A 21578-nucleotide genomic window follows, 5' to 3' on the forward strand; every position below is an offset into this window, starting at 1 on the left:
CAGGTGAATGGTGGTACCCTGTACAAGTCCTTTGACCTTTTCTTTATGTTTAAAATTCTTACCAAGAAATGTGTGTGAAGTAATTGACCAGAAACAATAATAATAATTAAAAAAAAAAGAGTGAAAACAAATAAATACAAAATGGTCATCAGGGTCAATGCAACAAAGAGACTTCAAGGAATTTAGAAATTAGGAAGAGAACTTGCAAAGCCAACTCAGTGCACAGAATTCATGCTGCCAGTGAGGACTGGGCAGGGGAGAAGTTGGAGATACTGAGCTAGGCTGCTGGACTTGGCCTAGAGCCTTGCTAGTATCTTAACTGTGTTTTATCCCTGCAAATGTCACATATTTTAATTATTTGTATATGTGTCTTTCACTCCTAAAAGACTGAGATCCTCAAGGGCTGCTGTCATTTCCACTGTGCATTTGCCCCTCCAGGTCTAGTCTTGCTTCTCCCACTTTGTTGGTACTAAAAATAATCAGTGTTTGAGGATAAAGCTAAGAGGAGCCATTCAACTGTGTAACAACAGTGAATCAAAATTAATTTAAAGTGCAGAATCGGGGGCACCGGGGTGGCTCAATGGGTTAAGCCTCTGCCTTTGGTTCAGGTCATGATCTCAGGGTCTTGAGCCCCGCATCGGGCTCTCTGCTCAGCAGGGAGCCTGCTTCCCCCTCTCTCTCTGCCTGCCTCTCTGTCTACTTGTGATCTCTCTCTCTCTCTGACAAATAAATAAATAAAATCTTTTTAAAAGATAATAAAATGCAGAATTGGGAAAATTATAAAATGTACTTTTAAAAATGGCAGTAATAATATGGCCAACAATAACATTAATAACATTTTTGTTGAAATACAAACTGTCTAGAGACAAGTGGAAAAAATAATTTATTGCAGATTCTCTTACACATGAACATGGAACATTTATACATATATAGATGTGCTGATATGAAATGCTAAATTTCAAGACAAACATTTTTACACAAAAGTAGTTGCACTATATTTTATAAAGGTAGATATTAATAAATTATCAGAGATACTTAAGAACAATAGGCCAATTATCCCAACAGGAATGCATTTGATGCCAAAATTAAAGTAAATTTTCTGAACATGATGGCTTGGATATAATCACATTCTTCCAAGCTAAGAAAAGGAAGCTCATTTCTGGAAATAAAAGGCCAGAAATGGCTCTTTCAGGAGTATTCCAGTGGTGTCTCCAATTTTATTCTTGGATGTGTTTAGAGAGCCTAACATTTATCCCAAGCTAAGGTAATTGTTCAGTGTGAAACAGTACAGCTTTTTGTAACAGCTGAAAGTGGTTAACGAGATTTAATATAAGGGATATACTACAAACATAGAATTTTAGAGTAATTATAATGCCACATTATATATGATTTGAGTGAGCAACCAAATATTTTGGAATAGGAATGTGTGCCCTCTATTTTTGAAGAAAAATGAGCACAATTCAAAATAATCACTATTTTCTTAGTATGGTATAATACTTCTTATTTTGGGAATCTGAAAATAAGTGGCATTTTTTTCCTAAAACTTAGAACTCACTCCTTTAGAAAATGATTTCTATAATGATGTACACTGGCACAATATAAACTTTGTTTTATGTTATTATAGTCATTAAAACATACATAGACATATACATGGAACACTAAACAGATTTGGTAAGCCATGATATGATATATACACATGACCAAATACTGTTCAGTGTCATTTAATTAAATTCAACAAATATTTATTGGGTGCCTACCACTTGCAAATTACCATGTTCAGTGGTAGATCTTAAGACACAGGAAGCTCACATCATTCACATCTAAAGCCAAACTTCAGGTAATACACTAAACCTTGAAAATAATCAAAAGCAGAGCTAAGGTTGAGTAGTGAATCATGAAAGCTATACCAAGGAGAAAGGCTTGGGATAACTGCAAAGGACAAAGCGAAATCTGTATCCACAGGAATAATGGCTCCTAGGCGAGGCATGTGACTGGGGACCATGGGAGCCCATTCTGCGGTCCTCTTCATCCCATGGTCCAACATTCAGTCGTCATCCCGAGTTGTTTCCTTTCAAGAGTGGAATAAACAGGGATTCATTTTCGGTGATAATAAAGCTGGTAGTATCCCCCCCAATTTTTTTTTCGTCATACAAAAATGTGATCTGCATTCAGATCTGTTTTGCTGCCTCCTATCCTCATTCTGGGGGAAACAGGGCCACCCACCTCAAATGAGCAACACTTGAGGTAGAATTTAATTTATCAGAAGAACATCCGTAAACATGCCAACACCACAAGTAAACTATTTAAGGTAAAAAGACCAGAAAGAAGATGAAGATAAATATTTTAAAATTTGGCATTCCATTCCTTTTAGGACTTACACTCTACCAGCACTTTTCGGGGATGCACGCCTACGGAAAAAAGAAATATACTCAGTGAGTCTCCCCCTCCCCCTCTAAAGAACCAGTACATCAACAGGGGAACCAAGTATCCAACTCGCTTCTGAGGCAGCACTCTGTGCTTGGCAACAGAGTGGGCATGACCTTGTTGTGCGCAGGCCTGGTGGGAGCCGGGGCGGAGGGCCAGTGTCTGAGGACGGCTTAGGGGGCCTTCCAGCTGGAGTGCAACCCTAGCACGAGCACCAACCTGAGGCTGCCCTACACAGTCATTCAGGTTCGAGAAGGTTACAAATCGCTCTTCTTTCTAGGAAAAACGCCAGGGGACTAGGACGTCTAAAGATCGCCAGACCTTCCACAGGGAGACAGCTTGGCCCTCAGAAGGATCCGAAGCTTCGTGATGAAGGAACCACCTACAAATTGCGGTCCTGACTCTGCCCAGACGGTGATCTCAGAATGGTTTAGGAAGCTAAGGGAAGAGGACGGGGACCTCCCCACAGCCCTCTCACCTCAGCCGTGTTTAAACCAGATTGTGGCGAAGAACAAAAACAAACAAACAAAGAAACAAAAACAGGTCTTCCCCTTCTGGTGCTTTTGGTTTTCATTTCATTAGAGGACAAAAGCTGGCAACGTTGCATAAAGTATCCCCTAAGTTTTTATTGTTCTAACTGGCTCATTAATGTTTCTGTATTTCCGCTGCTTCACTGGAGAGTTCATTTCTGTAAGCAAGAGTTCTTTTCAAATGAAACCTATTCCCAGTGATTATAATCTAGCTCTCTCTCTATTTTATTTATTTATTTACTTATTCACTTATTTTTAGCGCTCTGTATTTATATTCTGTCTTTAAAAAAAGGAATTGCATGCTGATTAGTCATACCTCTGTTCCTGTATTTTTTCTGGAAAGAAACCAAACTTGCATTGGCTCTTTTTTGCCCTTCATAGACACGGGGCCTCGGTGCTCCAAATGGAACTGTGGATCTGAGTTTTCCGGTGTCATAAGACATCTAAAAGACAGGGGACAGGGAAGAGAGAGAGTCGTGTGGAATATGGTTGTATAGAGAAAGTGGTATGAACCGAAATTAAAAATCGAGACAATAATGACCCACGCTACAGTTGTATTTAAAGGCAACACAAGGTTTTAGTGACAATGATCATACAGGGAATTCCTAAGGTGGTGTGGAACCATTAAAAGTGGGAGTAATGACCCAATTTTCTCAAATAAGAAAAAGAAATCCTAAGAACATAAGCAATGACTGTTTAAAAATAATAAAACCACTGAGAGTTAAGCCACATGTTAAGAGACTTTTTTCTTGCAAATCAGTCAATACTAAGACATGTTTTCTTACCTGTAGGTATATTCAGACACATTTATTTTTCCTTTTTCGCCAGTGGTTTCTGTTCTGCTTGTGAGGTTAACGGTGTTTCCAAAAAGGCAGTACCGCGGCATCCTCTGTCCTATCACACCGGTAACAACCTCTCCAGTGTGTATCCCTATTGTTATCTGCAGAAATCCAAACTTTGTTTCCATAAGTTCAATCATCAAAACACTAATTTTTTATTACTTTACATTACAGAATGTAGAATCATCATATAAAAATCTTAAGAATTCTCTAGAAGAACACCAAGTGTACTGTAGCATATTTATAAAATAAAAGAATTCCAAGTGTATTTATAAAAACAAAAAACCCTCACAGAAATCTGTCTTCCAAGAAGATCATTCATTTTCTAAAGTCTGAAGATTTCAAAGATATGACTCTGGCAACTCAGATGAGACACAAGAAAGAGGTATTTAAAAATAAGCCAGAAAAGACAGGAAGTTTTATCTCACCCTCATGATTTTACTACATGGAATAGACTAGGTAATTTAAAATAGGTGGACAGATTTCCCATCTTTATGGGAAAATAAAATGGGATATAAGAAAAGATTATAATCTATACATAATTAATAACTGCCTGGTAAAGAATGGGTCAGTTGTCCACAAAGGTCTCCTACTACTATTATATGCGTTTTATTCACTAACCTGAACAGATTCGCCGTCCACTTGAACCTGACCAGCAATTTCCATCATGTCCAAGGCCAGATGGCAAATGGACCGTGCATGGTGGATGCATGGCTCTGGTAAACCACTCACTGTCATATACTTGTCACCAACTGTTTCCACCTAACACAGCACATATAATTCACATGTTCCTTGGTTAGAATAAACATTACCATTTCATTTGCTACCCTTATATATAAACAATGTTTTTTCAAGGCTACCGGTAACTTTAAACTCCCTTCTCTGAATTTTTTTAAAATTCTAATGCATTCAACTCCAACAAGATGAAACCTTGTAATTATTTCAGATTTACACACATGGCACTTTGATTACAGGCAGGTCCAGACACAGCATTATTCTCTCCCTAGTAATTCCAGGTTTCTCACCCCAGATACCCTTACAATTCAATGGACAACGAATTACCATTAACTCCCTAAAATAATGATGGTTTATGGCACCAGGGCCACTACCCAAAGCCCAGTGATTTATCATGTTCATTAACTATTTATATTTTGATGTGCTCACAAAGTGCTACATTGTACCTCAGAAAACCACTATAAAATCACTATAAAATCAATAGTCTTTGTGGCACTCCTATTACTCCAGATGCCTGGAGAGGGTTTAGCTAACATTTTTACTTTTATGAAGCAATAATCTCCTGATTATAACAAATTATATTTGTTTCAATTGAAACAAAGAGCAGAAATATCTTATAAATGTTTATCTTCAAGTCAGTGTTATCTAAAAGCAGATCTGCATCCCCAGTACCCTTCTCCTGGTCTCCAACTTCTTTCCCATGCTAAGCATTTACATATTTCAGTAAAAATGTCTCCTGCAGAGCATACAACAAATGTTATATTTATATTATGTGTCATAAACAACCTGCACAGATTCATTAACGTAAGTGCCAATGAGCTGCTGAACATTTCATTTTCACTAGGGGATCATCAGCACTATTCCTTTTGTTTGCTAGGAAGAGAAAGTTTTGTAACAAGAGGGAATTATTTAAGAAAATGGTAAACAGTAAATACACGGAGGCTGGCTGCTGCATGGCTATACGGCTAGCGTCAGAGAAGGTGCTTGTGATGCCTCTGAGCATAGGGCCTCGGAATTCAGACTCCGAAGAGTCCCACATTAGGATATGACCTGGACTTGCCTTATAAACAAATGGATTTTTCCGAGAGTCAGTCAATGTGTCAAATCTGGTGTAGAGGTCATTAAGGAGGTTAACAATCTTCATGGCCCCTTCTCCAGATGCGTGCTTGCTACAGAAAGCATTGAAGCCCACTATGCCGCTGAAGAGGATGGTCACGTTGTCGTATCTTTTGGCAGGCACCGGACGCTTGTGTCTCAGCTCATTGGCAACAGACGGAGGGAGGACAGAATATAGCAACCTGTTCAGTTCAGTGGGGTGGGGGAAAAGCCACAGTAAGAAATGATGGGAAGAGCTTTAGTGCTTCTACCGTCTACCTCCTAGAGCTTTGATGTCGTGTGTACTGTAAAATTCTGGACTGGTAATAGGACACCCATTACTGGCCATATATGTAAGGGAGGTATCAAAGATACCGTAATTTATTTGTTTTTATCACATACAACATCTGCAAATCCAAATCAGTTCACATCAAATGAAAATAAGCCAAACAAATAAACAGGCAAAGTGGAAGACTGGTAATAGGACAAAGTTTTCATCTGTGGTACTGAATTCTGACCTGCCATTATGGTTCACAGTTTGAAAGCTGTCATCACTAGCACTTAAAACACTGTCTGAGTAGCAAAATACAGGGCCACATTTATCTCTTAGGAATAAGAAATCTACCTGAATTTGTGTAAATAATATTAAAAGAAGTAGATTTCTGGGCACGTGGGTGGCTCAGTCTGTTAAGCACCTGCCTTCCACTCAGGTCATGATCCCAGGGTCCTGGGATCGAGTTCCACATTGGGATCCCTGCTCAGCGGGGAGTCTGCTTCTCCCTCTCCCTCTGCCCCTACCCCTGCTTGTGCTCTCACTCTCTCTCTGTCTCCTTTACTCTCTCTCTCTGTGTCAAATAAATAAATAAAAATCTTAAAAAAAAAAAAAAAACAGTAGATTTCTCCCCAGTGTCTAATGGAAGAGTGATAAAACAGATGAAGACTGAACTAGGCAAGAAAGGATTGTATTTCTACAGGCAATGTGGAGATTACTTTGATGACTTCAGGGATTATGCTGAGGGGCAAGTGTGGTAAACACACAGGAAGGGGATGAGGGCCGAGGGATGACAGGAGAGAAGCAGAAACTAGGGCGATCAATGTCTCTTGGCATGAGGACCCAGCAGAACAAATGAGGCTTCTCTGCCTTTTTCTTCCCTAGAGCCAGAGGGCATACCATGTTACGTTTAACCGTATAGGCTTCATAAAATATGTTATTTTCAGGGATGAAGTTGTACCACTCACCAGTAAAAGATGCAGTTTGAATTGGTTTGCAAGCAGCAGGAGGAATTTGAGCTGCCTGCCCTAGGGACTTCCTGAAATTTGCAAAATACCTGGTAGACTAAGGAGTTCACTTAGGGTCACAAGGAAAGTGAAGAGGTCTCAAAGAAACTACACATAGCTTTCAGTTTCCTCATACAAGGGTCAAGACAAGTGAATTAAGCAGCTAAGGATAAAGATGGAGTTTGAATGGCATTCTCTATGTCATCCATGCTATCAATAAATAGTTAACTGGTGTGTTTATATATGGGCACAGCATTCATCCAAGGACAGCTACACATGTATCAATGGAAAGAAAAGTACAGAAAATGATGCTGTTATCTATATATATGGGTGTTCGAGAATGAAATAGCTCTTATGGGAAGTAAGACAGATCAGTTCAACTTTCCAACAAGACAGTTGCCAATTATATCGCATTAAAAATGAACACACAAGACCCTGGGTAAAATCGATTATGAAACTCCAGTGATTTAGTGCCTTTAACTAAAATATGCAAATGAGACCAAGTAGTATGCACACTGCATATTCAAATGAATTTCTTGAAAATGAAGTATTACCTTTTTTTTTTTTTAAGGTTTTTCTTTTCCCCCATGACAGGGAAAACTATTGGCATGAAATGATCAGATCACAAAATTTGTGGGTTTTTATATATTCATTTTGAGTCTAAAAGTTCCTATAAAGATGCCAATATAGCATTTTATTTTATTTTTATTTCTTTTAAAGATTTTATTTATTTATTTGACAGACAGAGATCACAAGTAGGCAGAGAGGCAGGCAGAGAGAGAGGAGGAAGCAGGCTCCCCGCGGAGCAGAGATCCTGATGTGGGGCTCGATCCCAGGACCCTGAGATCATGACCTGAGCCTAAGACAGAGGCTTTAACCCACTGAGCCACCCAGGCACCCCCAATATATCATTTTAATTTATTAAAATTCTATTTATTTTATTCAGAAGCACACACAAAAGGCACAATTTTATTCCTTAAGTTTTAATTATATCATATATTTTTTGAAGTTATTGACACTTAAGGAAGTATTACCTTTAATACTATTTGTCCAATATTTCACAGTTTAATACACCATTCATAGAAAAATAGGAGTTTTAGATTTTGTCTTTTTTTTAAAAGATTTATTTATTTGAGAGAGAGAGAGAGAACATGTGGCGGGTGAGGAGCAAAAGGAAAGAGAATCTTACAAGCAGACTCCCCACTGACCACAAAGCCCGAAACGGGACTCAATCTCACAACCCTGAGATCATGGCCTGAGCCAAAACCAAGAGTCTGACGCTAAACTGACTGAATCATCCAGGCACCCCAGATTTTGTTATTTTTGTTAACATATCTCATTACAGAAGTAATTGTTGTGATTACAGATGACATCACAATCTGTCAAATTCCTATCTGCCAAGCCCTAAAATAACCTAGACTCCGAGAACCTTTAAAAGACAAAGGCCTATTCTAAGTAGTGTTCCTTGTAACCCTCAGAACCCAGCCAGCCTCTGGCACACAGAGGTTGCTCAGCACATAGCTCTCACATGAAGGAATGAATGAGTAGAGAGTTCTACTTTAAAGACGCATTTGAATTGTTGTACTGATTTTCCAAGAGAGATATTTTGGCATCTGTTCTTTCAATGTAAAAACTGAAGACATATTCCCACTACCATTAAGACTGACTTATTTCTGTAGGTATAATTTCTTTTTAAGTGACACAGAAGATTTTATTTACTACTCGGGAGCTACAGCAGGTTCCATGCCTCTTTGGTGTGCTCATCAGACTTAACTGTAGTGGAGTCACACTATACAAAGCCCTTCCTTCACCCCGAGGCTCCGTTCTTACGTGTCTGTTTTTTTCTTTTCATCTTCCAAGGCTCTTAATGTGAGCTGCAGCCGGTCTGTGAGGATTTCCAGTTCCTGGGTCAGTTTGTATTCCTCCCTGAATTGTTCTCCCAAAAGAACGAGGTCGCGTGTGGCGTCATGCAAAGGGATGTCACTCAGATACAGACCTCTCCGTGTCAGATCGTCCAGATTCATCACACTGTTATACAGGGAAATGAGGCAAAATCAGTGCCAACTTGTCTACATGATAATCCTGAGCCTGGTAACTGTCAAGGAGTATAATCCTGTAACCTCCGACCATTCAATTCCTCCTACCCATTCAACAGAACAGGCTACAGACAAGAAAATTTGGGGAGTCACATGAAGGTTATGACTTCATTCTTTTATATACTAAAAATCTATCAAAAAGCAGTGATGAACTTGACATACATTTTCCCAAATCACACTTTTGGTGCCATCGGCTTAAACGGCAAGATAAGGTAGAAATCCGTCCCGTGCGACCTGATCAGGTATTTAACACAAGACTGTTACTCACTGCTATTGCATTTCCCCCTCATGATAAAGAGATGAAGAAAAATGTCCTTTTACCCTCTGGAACAGGGATAATAGTGCCTCTCTTGAGAAACCAGTTCATTTTGGCCTTATGTAACTGGTTACTTTTCCCTCTTAGACGCAATGATTAAAAGTTTATAATCAAATTTATGACCTATCTTCTGCATGTATTTTATGTATTTATAACTTTTTGATATGTATTTTATGTGCTACTCTCCCTTCTGGTTCTAATTTCTTCTATTACTCTTGTTTCCTTTGAAAATTTTTCTCATTTTTGAAACATTATTTAATCCTGCTAGATTTTATGGATCTCTCTAACCTAAGTTTTTTTTTTACCTAAGTTATTTTTAGAATAGCATACTAATATTTACTGATTCATCTATGATCTGGTAAGCGACTGCTTTTTAAAACCTTATTTTTTGGTTAAAATGTCTTAAGGTTACGTTATTGGTTTGAATTCTTTAAATATAAAGTAATTACTTCTGGGCATTCCCAATAATAATTTCTCTAAAATGATATAACAACTTATGACTTCACTGAAGAATTTTTGGACTGATAAAATGTCTCCTTCTTACATATTCTCAGCAGAAATGTCCACAAATGAAAGCAAAAATTAGCATGTCAATATAGAGAAATAAAATGATCAAAAAGTTTACTAATGATCTCTTTAGATTGTGTTAAAATGCATATGTATTTTAAAGCTCACTTTCAGAATAGACCCATCTGAAAAGAGGCCAGATCATCTGACAAATGGTAGACAAGACCATGAGCAGAGAAAAAAAAAAGATTTTAAGCTTAAAATGAAAATGGCTGAAAATGTACATATTGAGTTAGAAAACAATCAAATTATGTCTCACTTTTCTACAAATTTACTTATTATTTTAATGAACTATTAACATATTTTTTCTAAAGTTAAACTAATTCTCATGAAATTACTTACTTTACAAGTAAAACTGCTTTTAGGTGATCTCACTTAATGTGAAAACAAACCTTTCTATACACATGGACAGGTACCACATGACAAACCATGAATGTGTCACTATGCGTATTTCTGCATATGGCAATTAACAAAAAGACTCCAAATTGTCTGCTTCTGTTTCCCAAGAGAACTTTATCTCCATGAATAGAAACTGTCCCTACTGAAAAGCTGTCATTCTACTAAAGCTCAACTGGAAAAGAGGCAGAAGAAACAAACTTAGGGACAGCCAATGAAATATAGTAGATCAATGTGGGTGACTAAAAAATCTAAAGAATTTATGTTCTCTAATTTTGCCTCTTTTATTTTCATGATACATATTCTCAGGAAAAAAAGTCACTAGTCTTATGTAGTCTTTAATAGCTTATCGAAGTTGTACAAAGTTCCTTATGTTTTTCAGAGATTTTAAGGCAGTATATTTAAATGAAAAGTGACCAAGGTGGACTTTAAATCTTTAGCCAATAGCTCACTAAAACATACTTAACTGAATTTATTAACTAAATAACGTGCATAGCTTTCAGTTATGCAAAGCTACAAATACACAAACTATCACCTAACAAGTCTGTTACCTTTTTCTATTTTTCTAAGTAAATGTAGATATAGTTTTCTTATTGTGAGTTCCCATGCATCTTTTAGTAAAATGGTTTGTCAAATTGGAAACACAGCATCCTATACTTTTACTTTCCTCAGATGGTTATTATAAATGACATAATTTACATAAGTTTCAGTGTAATAATATATTTTGAATAGTGAATCCTGATTAAAGTTGCTATATATTTTTGATATAAAATTGTTCAAATCCAGAAATATTTTTAAAAAGTAATTTCTCGGTGCCAAACATATCCATGTATTCACACCATCATATCAGATGCTCTACAGAATTGTTTTTCTATGTGACACTCCTTTGGAAGGTATAAAGCTATAGAATTAGCTACCTGCAGATTAGATTTTTCCATGATCCAATGGCATAAACGCTCAGCAAGCTGATTAAGACAGGGCAAATAAAAAAGAATACATGATTTCTTCTGAGCTTATTACAAGTGTTAAATGAAATTATCCTTGTTATAGAGAGGTATATAAACAAGGGTTGTAAAATCTAATTACACTTCGATCACATATACATGATTAGATAAAATATTACCAAATTCCTGTTAGCTAAAGATAGGTACTTATATCCATTATAACTAATAAAAAAAAATGATTACCTTGGTGAACACAGAAAAAGTATGCTATCTGCTTCAGGTAAGTAGATCATTTGACCCTTAAGACGTAAGCAGCTGATCTCAGTCCCAGTCAGCTCATCCTCACATTCTAATTTCTCGACATCCAACAATCCTTCCTTGAAAAGGCAAGACATAACCATTAACTAGTACCTTTTTCCTAACAATTCAGGAAGAAAAGGACAGGCATGCTTCACTTTCCACCAAACCATAAGGGAGAATAAATGCACCATGTAGATGAGGAAGGACATTTCACCAAAATGGTACCAGGTCTTAAGCAAAGTTGGCTACCGGGCAAACAGGGCAGAAAAGCGAGCTGACTGGCTCCTTTGAACCCAAAAAGACAACAGCTATACTACTGTTGGCATACTTGTTTAAAGCTTCCATGAGCCATACTTCTGATTCTCCAGGATGGCTACAACATATAACACTAAGTTCTAGCAAAGAACGACCCAAGAGCCTCCATTCCCTATGCCTTCCTTCACAGAGTAACAAAGACTAGTTCCAAATACGTCAAGCATGTGTGGGTAAGGCCTTTGCGAGGGCCACAGGAAGGACAGGATGTTTACTCCAAGACACTTTGGCCGCACTAGTCTGAAGAACAGAAACTATGAAATCTGGGTGCTACCGAAATAATGAACTGGATGAATATGTTATCACTTTTATTTTCCCACAAAAGGGGCATGAAGAATAGTAGACAATTTAAGGAAGAATTAAATCAGGGCTTTGATTGAAGTTTAAAAGAACGTTCTTTATCAGTTTTGATTTCTAAAATAGCACATGGTAGTTTAAGGAAGATGTTTGTTTTATTACGTGAAACTGAATTGTCCCAATGAGACAGTCTCAAAACTTATTTTTGTTAATTCTGATCCATTGGTAAGAGTTCCACTGCCCCTCGGGCAAACCAAGAATCAGTAACGTTGCCTTTGAAATAGTACTCCCTTTGACATTTTGTTTGGGATCTGTCTATAGTTCCTCCATACCACAGAATGGTAGAGTCGCTAACTTTCCCTCGGGGCCACTTCTAATTTGAAACATCCCTTACTCACTCACATTGAAAGAAATATGTTGATTACCTTACTTCTCAGCACGAAAACCGTATTGATGTGTGAAAGGATCCCATGGAAACTAATGTCAATATGAGGACGAACGAGAGAGAAAACAGACAACAGGCTGCAGTTCCCAGGCTGGAGCTAAGATGTAGATGAAAGGGAAAGAACGTGTGATTAGCTGAAATAATTCTTATGATTTGAGATTAGATTAAGCCAGGTCAATAAGACTTAAAAATAAAAAACCATAATCATTTGGTAGGGGAATTGCCTCAATCATGGGCTCCTGTCTTGACCTATGTCACTCAGCAATCAAACAGGCATCATATCGTTGCGTGAACGCAAAACCGAATATGGCTTCAGAGTACTCATATCTCAATATAGGCTTATATAAGTAAGGGAAGCATTTTGGAAGAAGAAAGAATAGAAACGTGACTTTTAAAAAGGTAGTGTGAGGTATCAAATGCCTGTGGCTTAAGATGAAATTTAAGTAGAAAAACCACCAGGAAACACTCATGGTTTATTAAGAGACGGCTGATAATAGTAATGGGTAACAGTGAATAATTGCTTAGACACTGGACCAAATGTTTATGCACTCTGCCTCCTCACACCATAACGAAGGGGAAATAGGCAGAGAAAGGTGAGGTAATGGGCTCACATTCATACAGTGAAAGGGAGGCCGGCCCAGCACAGGAGCCCACGCCGCGTACTACCCTGCTTCTGGATGGATAGGTCTACAACAGAGCCCATCTGGGCTAATCTGCCATTAGTAAGGCTCTTTAACTACAAGTGGGAAGTATCTCCAACGTGTTGGATACAACTTCAAAGTTAGTTAGGTGAGAGAGAAAAATAGAAAGGGTTTTTCAAACGGTCTGAATAACCCAAGTTAAATGCAGACTCTTATCATCACCCCAACTGTTTTCCTTTGAGGCTCTGTCTGCTCAACCCCAGGAGAATCTATCACTTTCCTCTTTAGTGTTTGTACAATTTCTTTCTCTTCCCTGGAAATGTCAGTGATTGACTTTGAAAGGTATTTTCAGTCACTCAATGAATAAATAAGTGAAAGATGCTTGTTACCAGAAAATCACCCATTTTCTCATTAAAAAAACAAACAAAAAAAAGCATTCCCATGTAATTTTCCCACTGTCCCTGTAAGTGACTGAAACAGAAAAATAAGTAAGTAGTTCTCCTAGGGAAAGTTGCATATGCTGAAATATACTTAACTCACATTTGACAAATTTATGATGTATGATGTGCTGCACATTACATGTAATACACTCAGTGTGTTGAATGAATAAATGGCCGTGTGGAACAACGGCGCCTTCATGGCCTTTTGTCTCAGGCCTCAGGGCAGTGTGGGGTCCTTTTACCTGGGGAAGCACTCTGTAGATGGCATTGCCACACTGAGTAACCACTAGGTCCCGGTCAAATATTATGTGAAAAGGAAAAGCTTTGCAGAAGGTATAGGGGCTGATGCGTGATTCCTGGGTACCATTTTCTTCAAATCTATCAAGATCTTCGTAGAAATCTTCTTCTTTTGACTCTTTTTCTTCAATTAAAAACTGAGTATGATCACATTCTTCATTTCTTTGCTGAATAACCTGGATTCCAAAGGGGGGAGATGGTATTGACTATCTGCATTACAGTTTGGCGAAAATATCTAAACACTTAAGACACTGGTTATAAGAATTGCGTTTAGAGGGTTAATTAGAAAATATGAATATACGGAAATACTATGTATGTCTTAAATAGGAAACTATTTATGGACATTGTTTTGTGCAATGTGAATTGAAGACTGAATAATTATTTATAATAAAACTGCAAATCTGGTATAGGTCCTTTAAGTAGCCCAGACAGCCTCCTGGATAGAATTAGCAGAAAAGCACCACCTTTGTCTTGTAGGCTCAGCCCACTCAGCCAGGTACACTTGGTTCAGTTCGGGCGCCTGGGTGGCTCAGTGGGTTAAAGCCTCTGCCTTTGGCTCAGGTCATGATCTCAGGGTCCTGGGATCGAGTCCCACATTGGACTCTCTGCTCAGCAGGGGGCCCATTTCCCCCTCTCTCTCTCTGCCTCTCTGCCTACTTGTGATCTCTGTCTGTCAAATAAATAAATAAAATCTTTTAAAAAAAATTAAAAAAAAAAAAACCAAAGTGGCTCTATCTACTATGATAAAAAATTATATTCACAGAGAGAAATGAAACAATGGAGATACATAGTTTAAAATACATGCAATGTCTGGGCGCCTGGGTGGATCAGTTGGTTAAGCACCTGACTTGCTTTCGGCTCAGGTCATGATCTCTGGATCATGAAATCGAGCCCCATGTTGGGCTCTGAACTCAGCGAGGAGTCTGCTTGAGATTCTCTCTCCCTCTGCCCCTCCCCCTGCTCCCACTAAATAAATAAATAAATAAAATCTTAAAAAAAATACATGCAATGTCATTTTCATCCATCAGTTGGCAATTATACAAAATACTAAATTGGGTAAGACAAGAAGAAGAGTCATCTCAAATACCACTAGTGGGAGGGGATCTTGATTAAACTTTCTGAAGGGTAGATTGATAATATATAAATAATCCCCAAAAAGTTATATATTCTCTGATATAATTACAAACCTAGGAACTCATTCTAAGGAACTAATCATAACAGTGAGTAAAGCTCTATAATTTAAAGAAATAACTACATTTCTACAATATTTGGATGTCTGGCTGGCTCAGTCGGTTAAATGTCTGCCTTCAGCTCAGGTCATGATCCCATATTGGGCTCCCTGCTCAGCAGGGAGCCTGCTTCTCCTTATTCTGTGCCCTCTCCCTCTCTCTCCCTCTCTCTCTCTGACAAATGGATAAGTAAAATCATATAAATAGATAAATAAATAAGATATTGTTCATAGGCAAATACATTATTAAGGTATAGAGGGTTTTTTGATTTTGTCTTGTTTTGCATCCCCTTAGAAAGGGAAATACTATATCTCAACTGTGGCCAGATCCAAATGGGAAGTAGCTGGGGCAACAGTTTTTCATTTATAGCTAAATGAAGGCAGAATCTTGCCCCTTTTCACTTTTTGTTCAGGAGTTCACCGCAGCACACTCTGAGACTACAGAACCAATCACAGTTAACATGGACGCCATTGTATATATTCTCTCAAATACAGTTTCCTGCTGGAATCAGAACATTCCTACTATCAGTGTCATACTAATCTACTACACTGGCTAAATATTAGTCTTATTTATGATTTCAACATTCTGCCCCACTAAGGTTGATTTCTCTAAAGTTCCATAAACAAAATAAGAGTCAGTCTTAAAATTCAAGCCTAACTTTGATGTTCTGCTCTGATTCCATTTTAGCTACAGGAACTGAAGTATATACAACTTAAATTTACTAATTAATTCCTCAATTCTGCTCTTTTGCTTTGATTAAATTGCCAAAACGAGTTGCTCTCTGATCATGTTTTTAACATGTCCTTGGTATATTACTTCTCGACATGGTATAATATTCCTTAAGTAGTTAAATTGTCTGGTAGCTCCAGACCTGTTAAGCTTACAGATTTGACATGAGAATACTTCGGGAAATTAAAACAGTGCCTTTGACAAAAATTAAATATACAAAACATAACTAAAAATGAAAATATTTCAGAGTTCTGTGATGGAGTACTTGAATCAATAAAGGCCATAAGGCTACCTAAATAATGTATAAAGCTATGTAATTAAACCATGTAACTAAGCAAAAACTTGAATTTTATATAGAGTATGCTAATGGCTGTCCACCTTCCATAACAGACTTGCTAATAACCATAGCAACTGTAGTATCCAAGTATGTTTTGTATTTATTTCCTGAAGTTTCTATGTGCTTGTCTCCTGTTCACCTTGCCTAAATAAAAAAAAAAACAAAACCAAGAGCAGTTAGACACAGTGGGAGTAAAGCCCCTGATGAAGGCTCACTTAGTACAGAGGCAATGTTAGGTTGGTGCCAGGATTAGAAATGAAGGGCATAATCTAATATTTTGACTAAATTCCAGTGAGACTCCTAATCATGGATAAATTTTGATTCTTTGCCCAAGGTTTTAATTTCACTTTTAAATGTCTCTGGATTTGATAGTGTCACATTACACTGAGTCCCCCTCTCTGGTTATAGAAAAACTAAGACTGCACCTGGGAGTCACCAACAAGTGCCCCATGAAGCATCGACACCAACTTCTAAAGAAAGAAAAACACAAAGCCTAACATGACATCACTAAATGAACTACATGGGACACCTTTCCAATATCATCAATTTAAATGCTACAATTTTTATTTGGCCTAATACACTACTTAAAGTTTGAGCTTCACATCTGTGCTAGAACATAACTCTGGCATCTAGGAAATATCCATAAAGAAAAAGAGCAGAAATAGGATATCCCCCTCCCGAATTTTCTCAAACTTGGGGCAACTGAAAGATGGCGCTCAAGGCTGAAGGTGCTGAGCGCACAAAAAACAGCCGACTAAGAGAGACTGTGTGGGTTACAAAGAGCCAAACAATGGTTCTCTTTATTGCATGGCGCTAAGAGCATGTATTATCCAGAGCAATACAATTTCCAAAGTAGAAGACCTGGTTTCTTTCACCCTATAATCTAATTTAAAAAAAAAAAAAAAGGCAAATTTTTTAGATTACAAAATGAGAAGTTCCAACTCTGTTTGGGGAACAGACCCCCCCAAAAATACAAAGAAATATTAAACAGCAAAACAGTATCTAATTTTATATTCTTTTAGAATCTGACTATCCACATTATGGGTTTTGTGGGGTTTTTTGTATGCCAAAGGCTACAGCTTAGCCAGTCGCATAGCCTTCTGCTGCCCAGCTGGTACGCGCTCACAAGAGATGCAAACTAGGTTTCATATTGCCTTAAGCAATGTATAATTGGGAAGAGCTATCTGCCACCACAAGGAAAAAATATCCTGTAGAATGATTTCTAAGACCAAATATAGAATATTGCTGGTGCGGCACTGGTAGGGCTCAAAGATACCCTGATGAGGTCCATCAGCAGTGATAACTAAAGGTAAATTCATGGACTATCATGTTTAATATCCCATATGTCATGTGTGTTCAGAAGAGTCTCCCTCACTGACCATTACCTTCATGTCTATTTCGGTTCCATGTATCTGCTGAGCTACTGTTTTGATGATTCCAATGACAATATCCTGAAGACCTTCTCTCTCTGAGTAGTAGTGCAGAATGAGTCCTTTGCCCTTTTCTGCATCGGTGCACCTAAAGGAAGGGGCACGCATACCTGGGTAGATAGTAGCGAGGTGGTCATGCAGAGCATCAAGGTTCTGCAATAAAGAGGAAATACAATGAATAAATGATGCCTCCACAATGGCAGCTGACATTGAGAAAACAAGATAAGGAAACAGGGCTTGAGTCTGAGGTTGGTTGGCAGAATGACTGTTTGAACATTCACATAGCACAACCTTCCCCTGTGCACCGAAAAAACTGTCAAGTAAGAGCCATAGAGAACTTAAAGCTAAAGTGGTATGATTAAGACAAATATCTATGGCTATTAACAGTTAATACACTTCAAAGAAGGATAAATAAGTGGTATGTAAAAAGAATGCCTGAAGCAAGAAAAACATAATTATGGGCTAAAACAAAGATATGCAAATTTATAGGAGCTTGGGAACGTTGTATATTCATGTTATGATAAACAATATGGATGCCCAAAGTGATCACATATTACCCTCTGTTTACACCACAATCCTAAAAAGTATTAATGCAAAAACCTGTATCAGTGATAAGCATATGAAACAAGCATATTATTTTGTGAAGTAATATTTTAGAATTAAAAGCATTTTATAAATTAAAATAGCAGGATTGTTTCATATTCATTAGTAGCCTCCAATCAAGATAGAGTGTCACAGCTGACCTGTAGAATAATTATCTTTTGGAACGGAATCTTGGAAAACAATACACTTACCAATAAATATTTTCTGTACTTAGAGCTTTGCCATTAGCATAGAACCTAACAAATTTTCCAGCATCCTGTATTACTCACTAATACACAAAAGTTATTTATATAAAGATCACCAGGGGAAATGGTGCAAACTGTATGTTTCATTTGGTCCAACATGGTTTTTCAAATAAACAGTTCATAATGTGTTACCGTGTGTGTGTTACATATATGTAGTAGGATATGCACAGCACAGCAGGTTATAAGAATTAAGAGTGAGGTAGTTTTAGAATTAAGCAGACTTTGATTTAAAACATGACATTGCCCTCAGCCCAATAACAGCAGGGAATTGAACTGTCAACACCTGAATGAACAAGGAAACAATTACGCCCTAGAGACTACATAGAGGAACATGGTCCTGCTGGCACCTTCATTATAGTCTAGTGAGACCTGAATGGACTTTGACTTAAAAAAAAAAAGCCATATGCCTGACAATTCACAGACTTGTACCCCTGGGGCAAATAATACATTATATGTTAGTAAAAATAATTAATAAATTTAAAAAATAGAATACATTTGTTTTGTTTGGGGCACTTATATTTGTGGTAATTTGGTATGGCAGCAATAAAAACTAATACACCAAGCAAATAGTAATCTATCAATAACTGGTCATTATCCCTAAAAACAAATGGGTAAAATAAATTAGTTTCAGAATCCCATGAGCATAAAAGAATGCATCAAAAAAGAAGGTGCTGGAGATAGGCCAAAATTGAACTATGGTTCAGGTTCCAAATGTCTCAAAGAAGCCAATTTAGGGAAACAGAAGAATCCAGTAAGATATAGGATGTGAGTACAAGATGGCTCCACGGGTGCTCAAATCTGAGAAATACTCCACCAGGGCACCGATGGCACTGTGGTTTATAGTGTTCTGTCCCTTCCATTCAAAGATTCAGTCATTCCATAGCTATTCCATATGCATTATATATTATTAACTGTATGAGAGACAAGCTGGGGCCAGGGTAGAGGGTCAGATATAAACCTGCATGACATGGACCTTGATGTTAAGCCCCTCATGGTTCATATCACAAACCAAAGTGCAGAGTGGCTTTTGAGGCACAAATATCGGAGGCAATAGCTCAGACTGGGGCCCAAAGACTTCAACGTGAAGAGAAGCCCTGAGCTAGGTCATGAAAGGCTGACATTCTGACTCAGAGAAATGTTTCAACAGTCTGGTTTCTTTTTCAATTGCCTTCATGCCTAGCGATTTTTGTTTTCTTCCTGAAAATGACACCTGTTATAATTAAATCAGGTCTGTGCTTAAAAATTTCAGTTCATCCTGGTTGCCTCTAGAGGTTGCTACTACCATATAAAAACAGTCCAATATGGAGGACACTCAGTATTGGCTCGTTCCTAGAAACTGCAAACCACTGAAGGCCTAAAACTATTTTACTTGGTTGAGTCATAGGAAGTTAGTTCTTCCTGTAAGCTTTCCTCGTGAAAATTCTTCCCTGGAAAGGGAAGAAGTGAAGACTGTTCCTTTATAACTCTTTCAGATCCCTTCTACCACTACCAGGATTGCAGGAAAATGTGAGAGAAAATCTGGTGAGAAGAAACATCACGAAAAAAGTGTGATACTAATTTCCATTTCTCACAAAGTAAAAACTGAGCTTATTGTGGCATTTAGGAAACGTCCCAATGTAGTCAGTCCCGAGTACTATGCTGTGGCTGATTTCAAAGAAAAAAAGGAGTCTAAGGAGAACTTGACATATGTATCTTAATTTCTTTACATTTTTCCTCTGCAAAATGTTCAAATATATCATAAATCAATATGCCAACCTCACTTCCATACTCACATATTTTCCTCTCATGTCATATTGTATCATTAGCATATTGCTATAGGCAACTACACAGATGGCATGAGACAGTAACAACTGGCACCATTTACATTAGCAGCACCACTGATGCCCACGAAGGCCAGAGATTGGCCAGGATAGCCCAAGACCACTTTCCACGAGTCACACTAGTCACACAAAGGTAAATTTAAAGGTAAAGGTCCCTTAAATGTGGACCCATTTTAATTTAAATAAAAATACTGATAATACTAAGGCATTGAAATTGATAATTAAATATTGTTTATATTTATCACTTTAAAGCAGTGGAATACAAAACACACCAGGTCAGAAGGCACATCTTTTAAGTTTTTGCAGTAACCAACTCTCCAGAGCTTTACATAAACCTCTTTGTTGAATTTGCTATTAATTAAATGGACAAGTAAAGTGCTTTCCTGGAGCCTAAAAGATTTAACACCACTTAATCTAAGATTGATTTTCTTTAGATAGTATCTAACATACAAAATTCTCTCGGGATTTCTTTAGTTACAGCTTTCCTTACTTGGCTTTATTCTTTCAAAATTCAAGTGATGACCACAGCTTGTCTACTATTAAAAATGGACTTCATGACTAAAAATTAAGTTGATTTCATTTGAGTACATTTCTGTTGCTAAAAATGAGCCTTCTTCATGGTTAGGTTGCATGTGTTTACAGTAACCAGAAAGACCACAAAAAAGATTCTCAAAAAAGCCAAGGGACAACTCTGTCCACCTTTTATAATATGATCTCTATACAGTTAATTCTTCATCTACATGACGGTAACAATGTATTCTGGAGAACAAGAATTTCATTTTAAAACTGGGATTCTGTCTTATTTCTAAATATACCATGGGAATAGGTATTCAAAAAAAGACATGAATGACCAGTTACAAAGAAGTATACGTACATAAGAGAGACATAAAAAAATGTAAACACATGTATTTCAGCACAGTAGATTTCCAGCAAACAATAAAGCAAAGCTTAAGTCTGCTCTGACTTCATTCTTCTGCGCTTTATAAAGTCAGAGAACAAGAAAGGGATAGAGAGCAGGTCCATTTATCTATTTTCTCTCAAGATGCCAAAAAGAGTAGTCAGATTTTCATGTCACCTCTTGTGTTCTGGTATCATTTTACTGCATTTTCTACAAGCAAAACAAATATACTTTTTCTCCTCGAGAATTCTGCTAATCCATAAGTCCAATTCATCTTGTGACCTAGCATTTATTAGTTACAGAAGAAAAATGAGTGCTGGCATCCTGGGAAACTG

General features: G+C 37.6%; 1 protein-coding gene across 1 annotated transcript in view; it reads right to left on the bottom strand.

Annotated features, from left to right (window-relative positions):
• Nucleotides 1-857: 857 nt before the first annotated feature.
• The window catches only part of GUCY1B1 (guanylate cyclase 1 soluble subunit beta 1), a 47251-nt gene continuing 26530 nt past the window's right edge, over nucleotides 858-21578 (bottom strand). The window contains exons 5-14 of the mRNA XM_080797114.1: nucleotides 17633-17830; nucleotides 13898-14128; nucleotides 12555-12671; nucleotides 11464-11597; nucleotides 8732-8929; nucleotides 5589-5826; nucleotides 4415-4555; nucleotides 3740-3894; nucleotides 3271-3397; nucleotides 858-2068 (exon numbers count right to left, since the gene is read on the bottom strand). Coding sequence (XP_080653240.1) covers nucleotides 2045-2068; nucleotides 3271-3397; nucleotides 3740-3894; nucleotides 4415-4555; nucleotides 5589-5826; nucleotides 8732-8929; nucleotides 11464-11597; nucleotides 12555-12671; nucleotides 13898-14128; nucleotides 17633-17830 — 1563 coding nt within the window. The 3' untranslated portion in view covers nucleotides 858-2044. The remainder of the gene's footprint in view (nucleotides 2069-3270; nucleotides 3398-3739; nucleotides 3895-4414; nucleotides 4556-5588; nucleotides 5827-8731; nucleotides 8930-11463; nucleotides 11598-12554; nucleotides 12672-13897; nucleotides 14129-17632; nucleotides 17831-21578) is intronic.

Source organism: Martes martes (genome assembly GCF_963455335.1).
Source record: "Martes martes genome assembly, chromosome: 2".
Lineage (NCBI taxonomy): Eukaryota > Metazoa > Chordata > Mammalia > Carnivora > Mustelidae > Martes > Martes martes.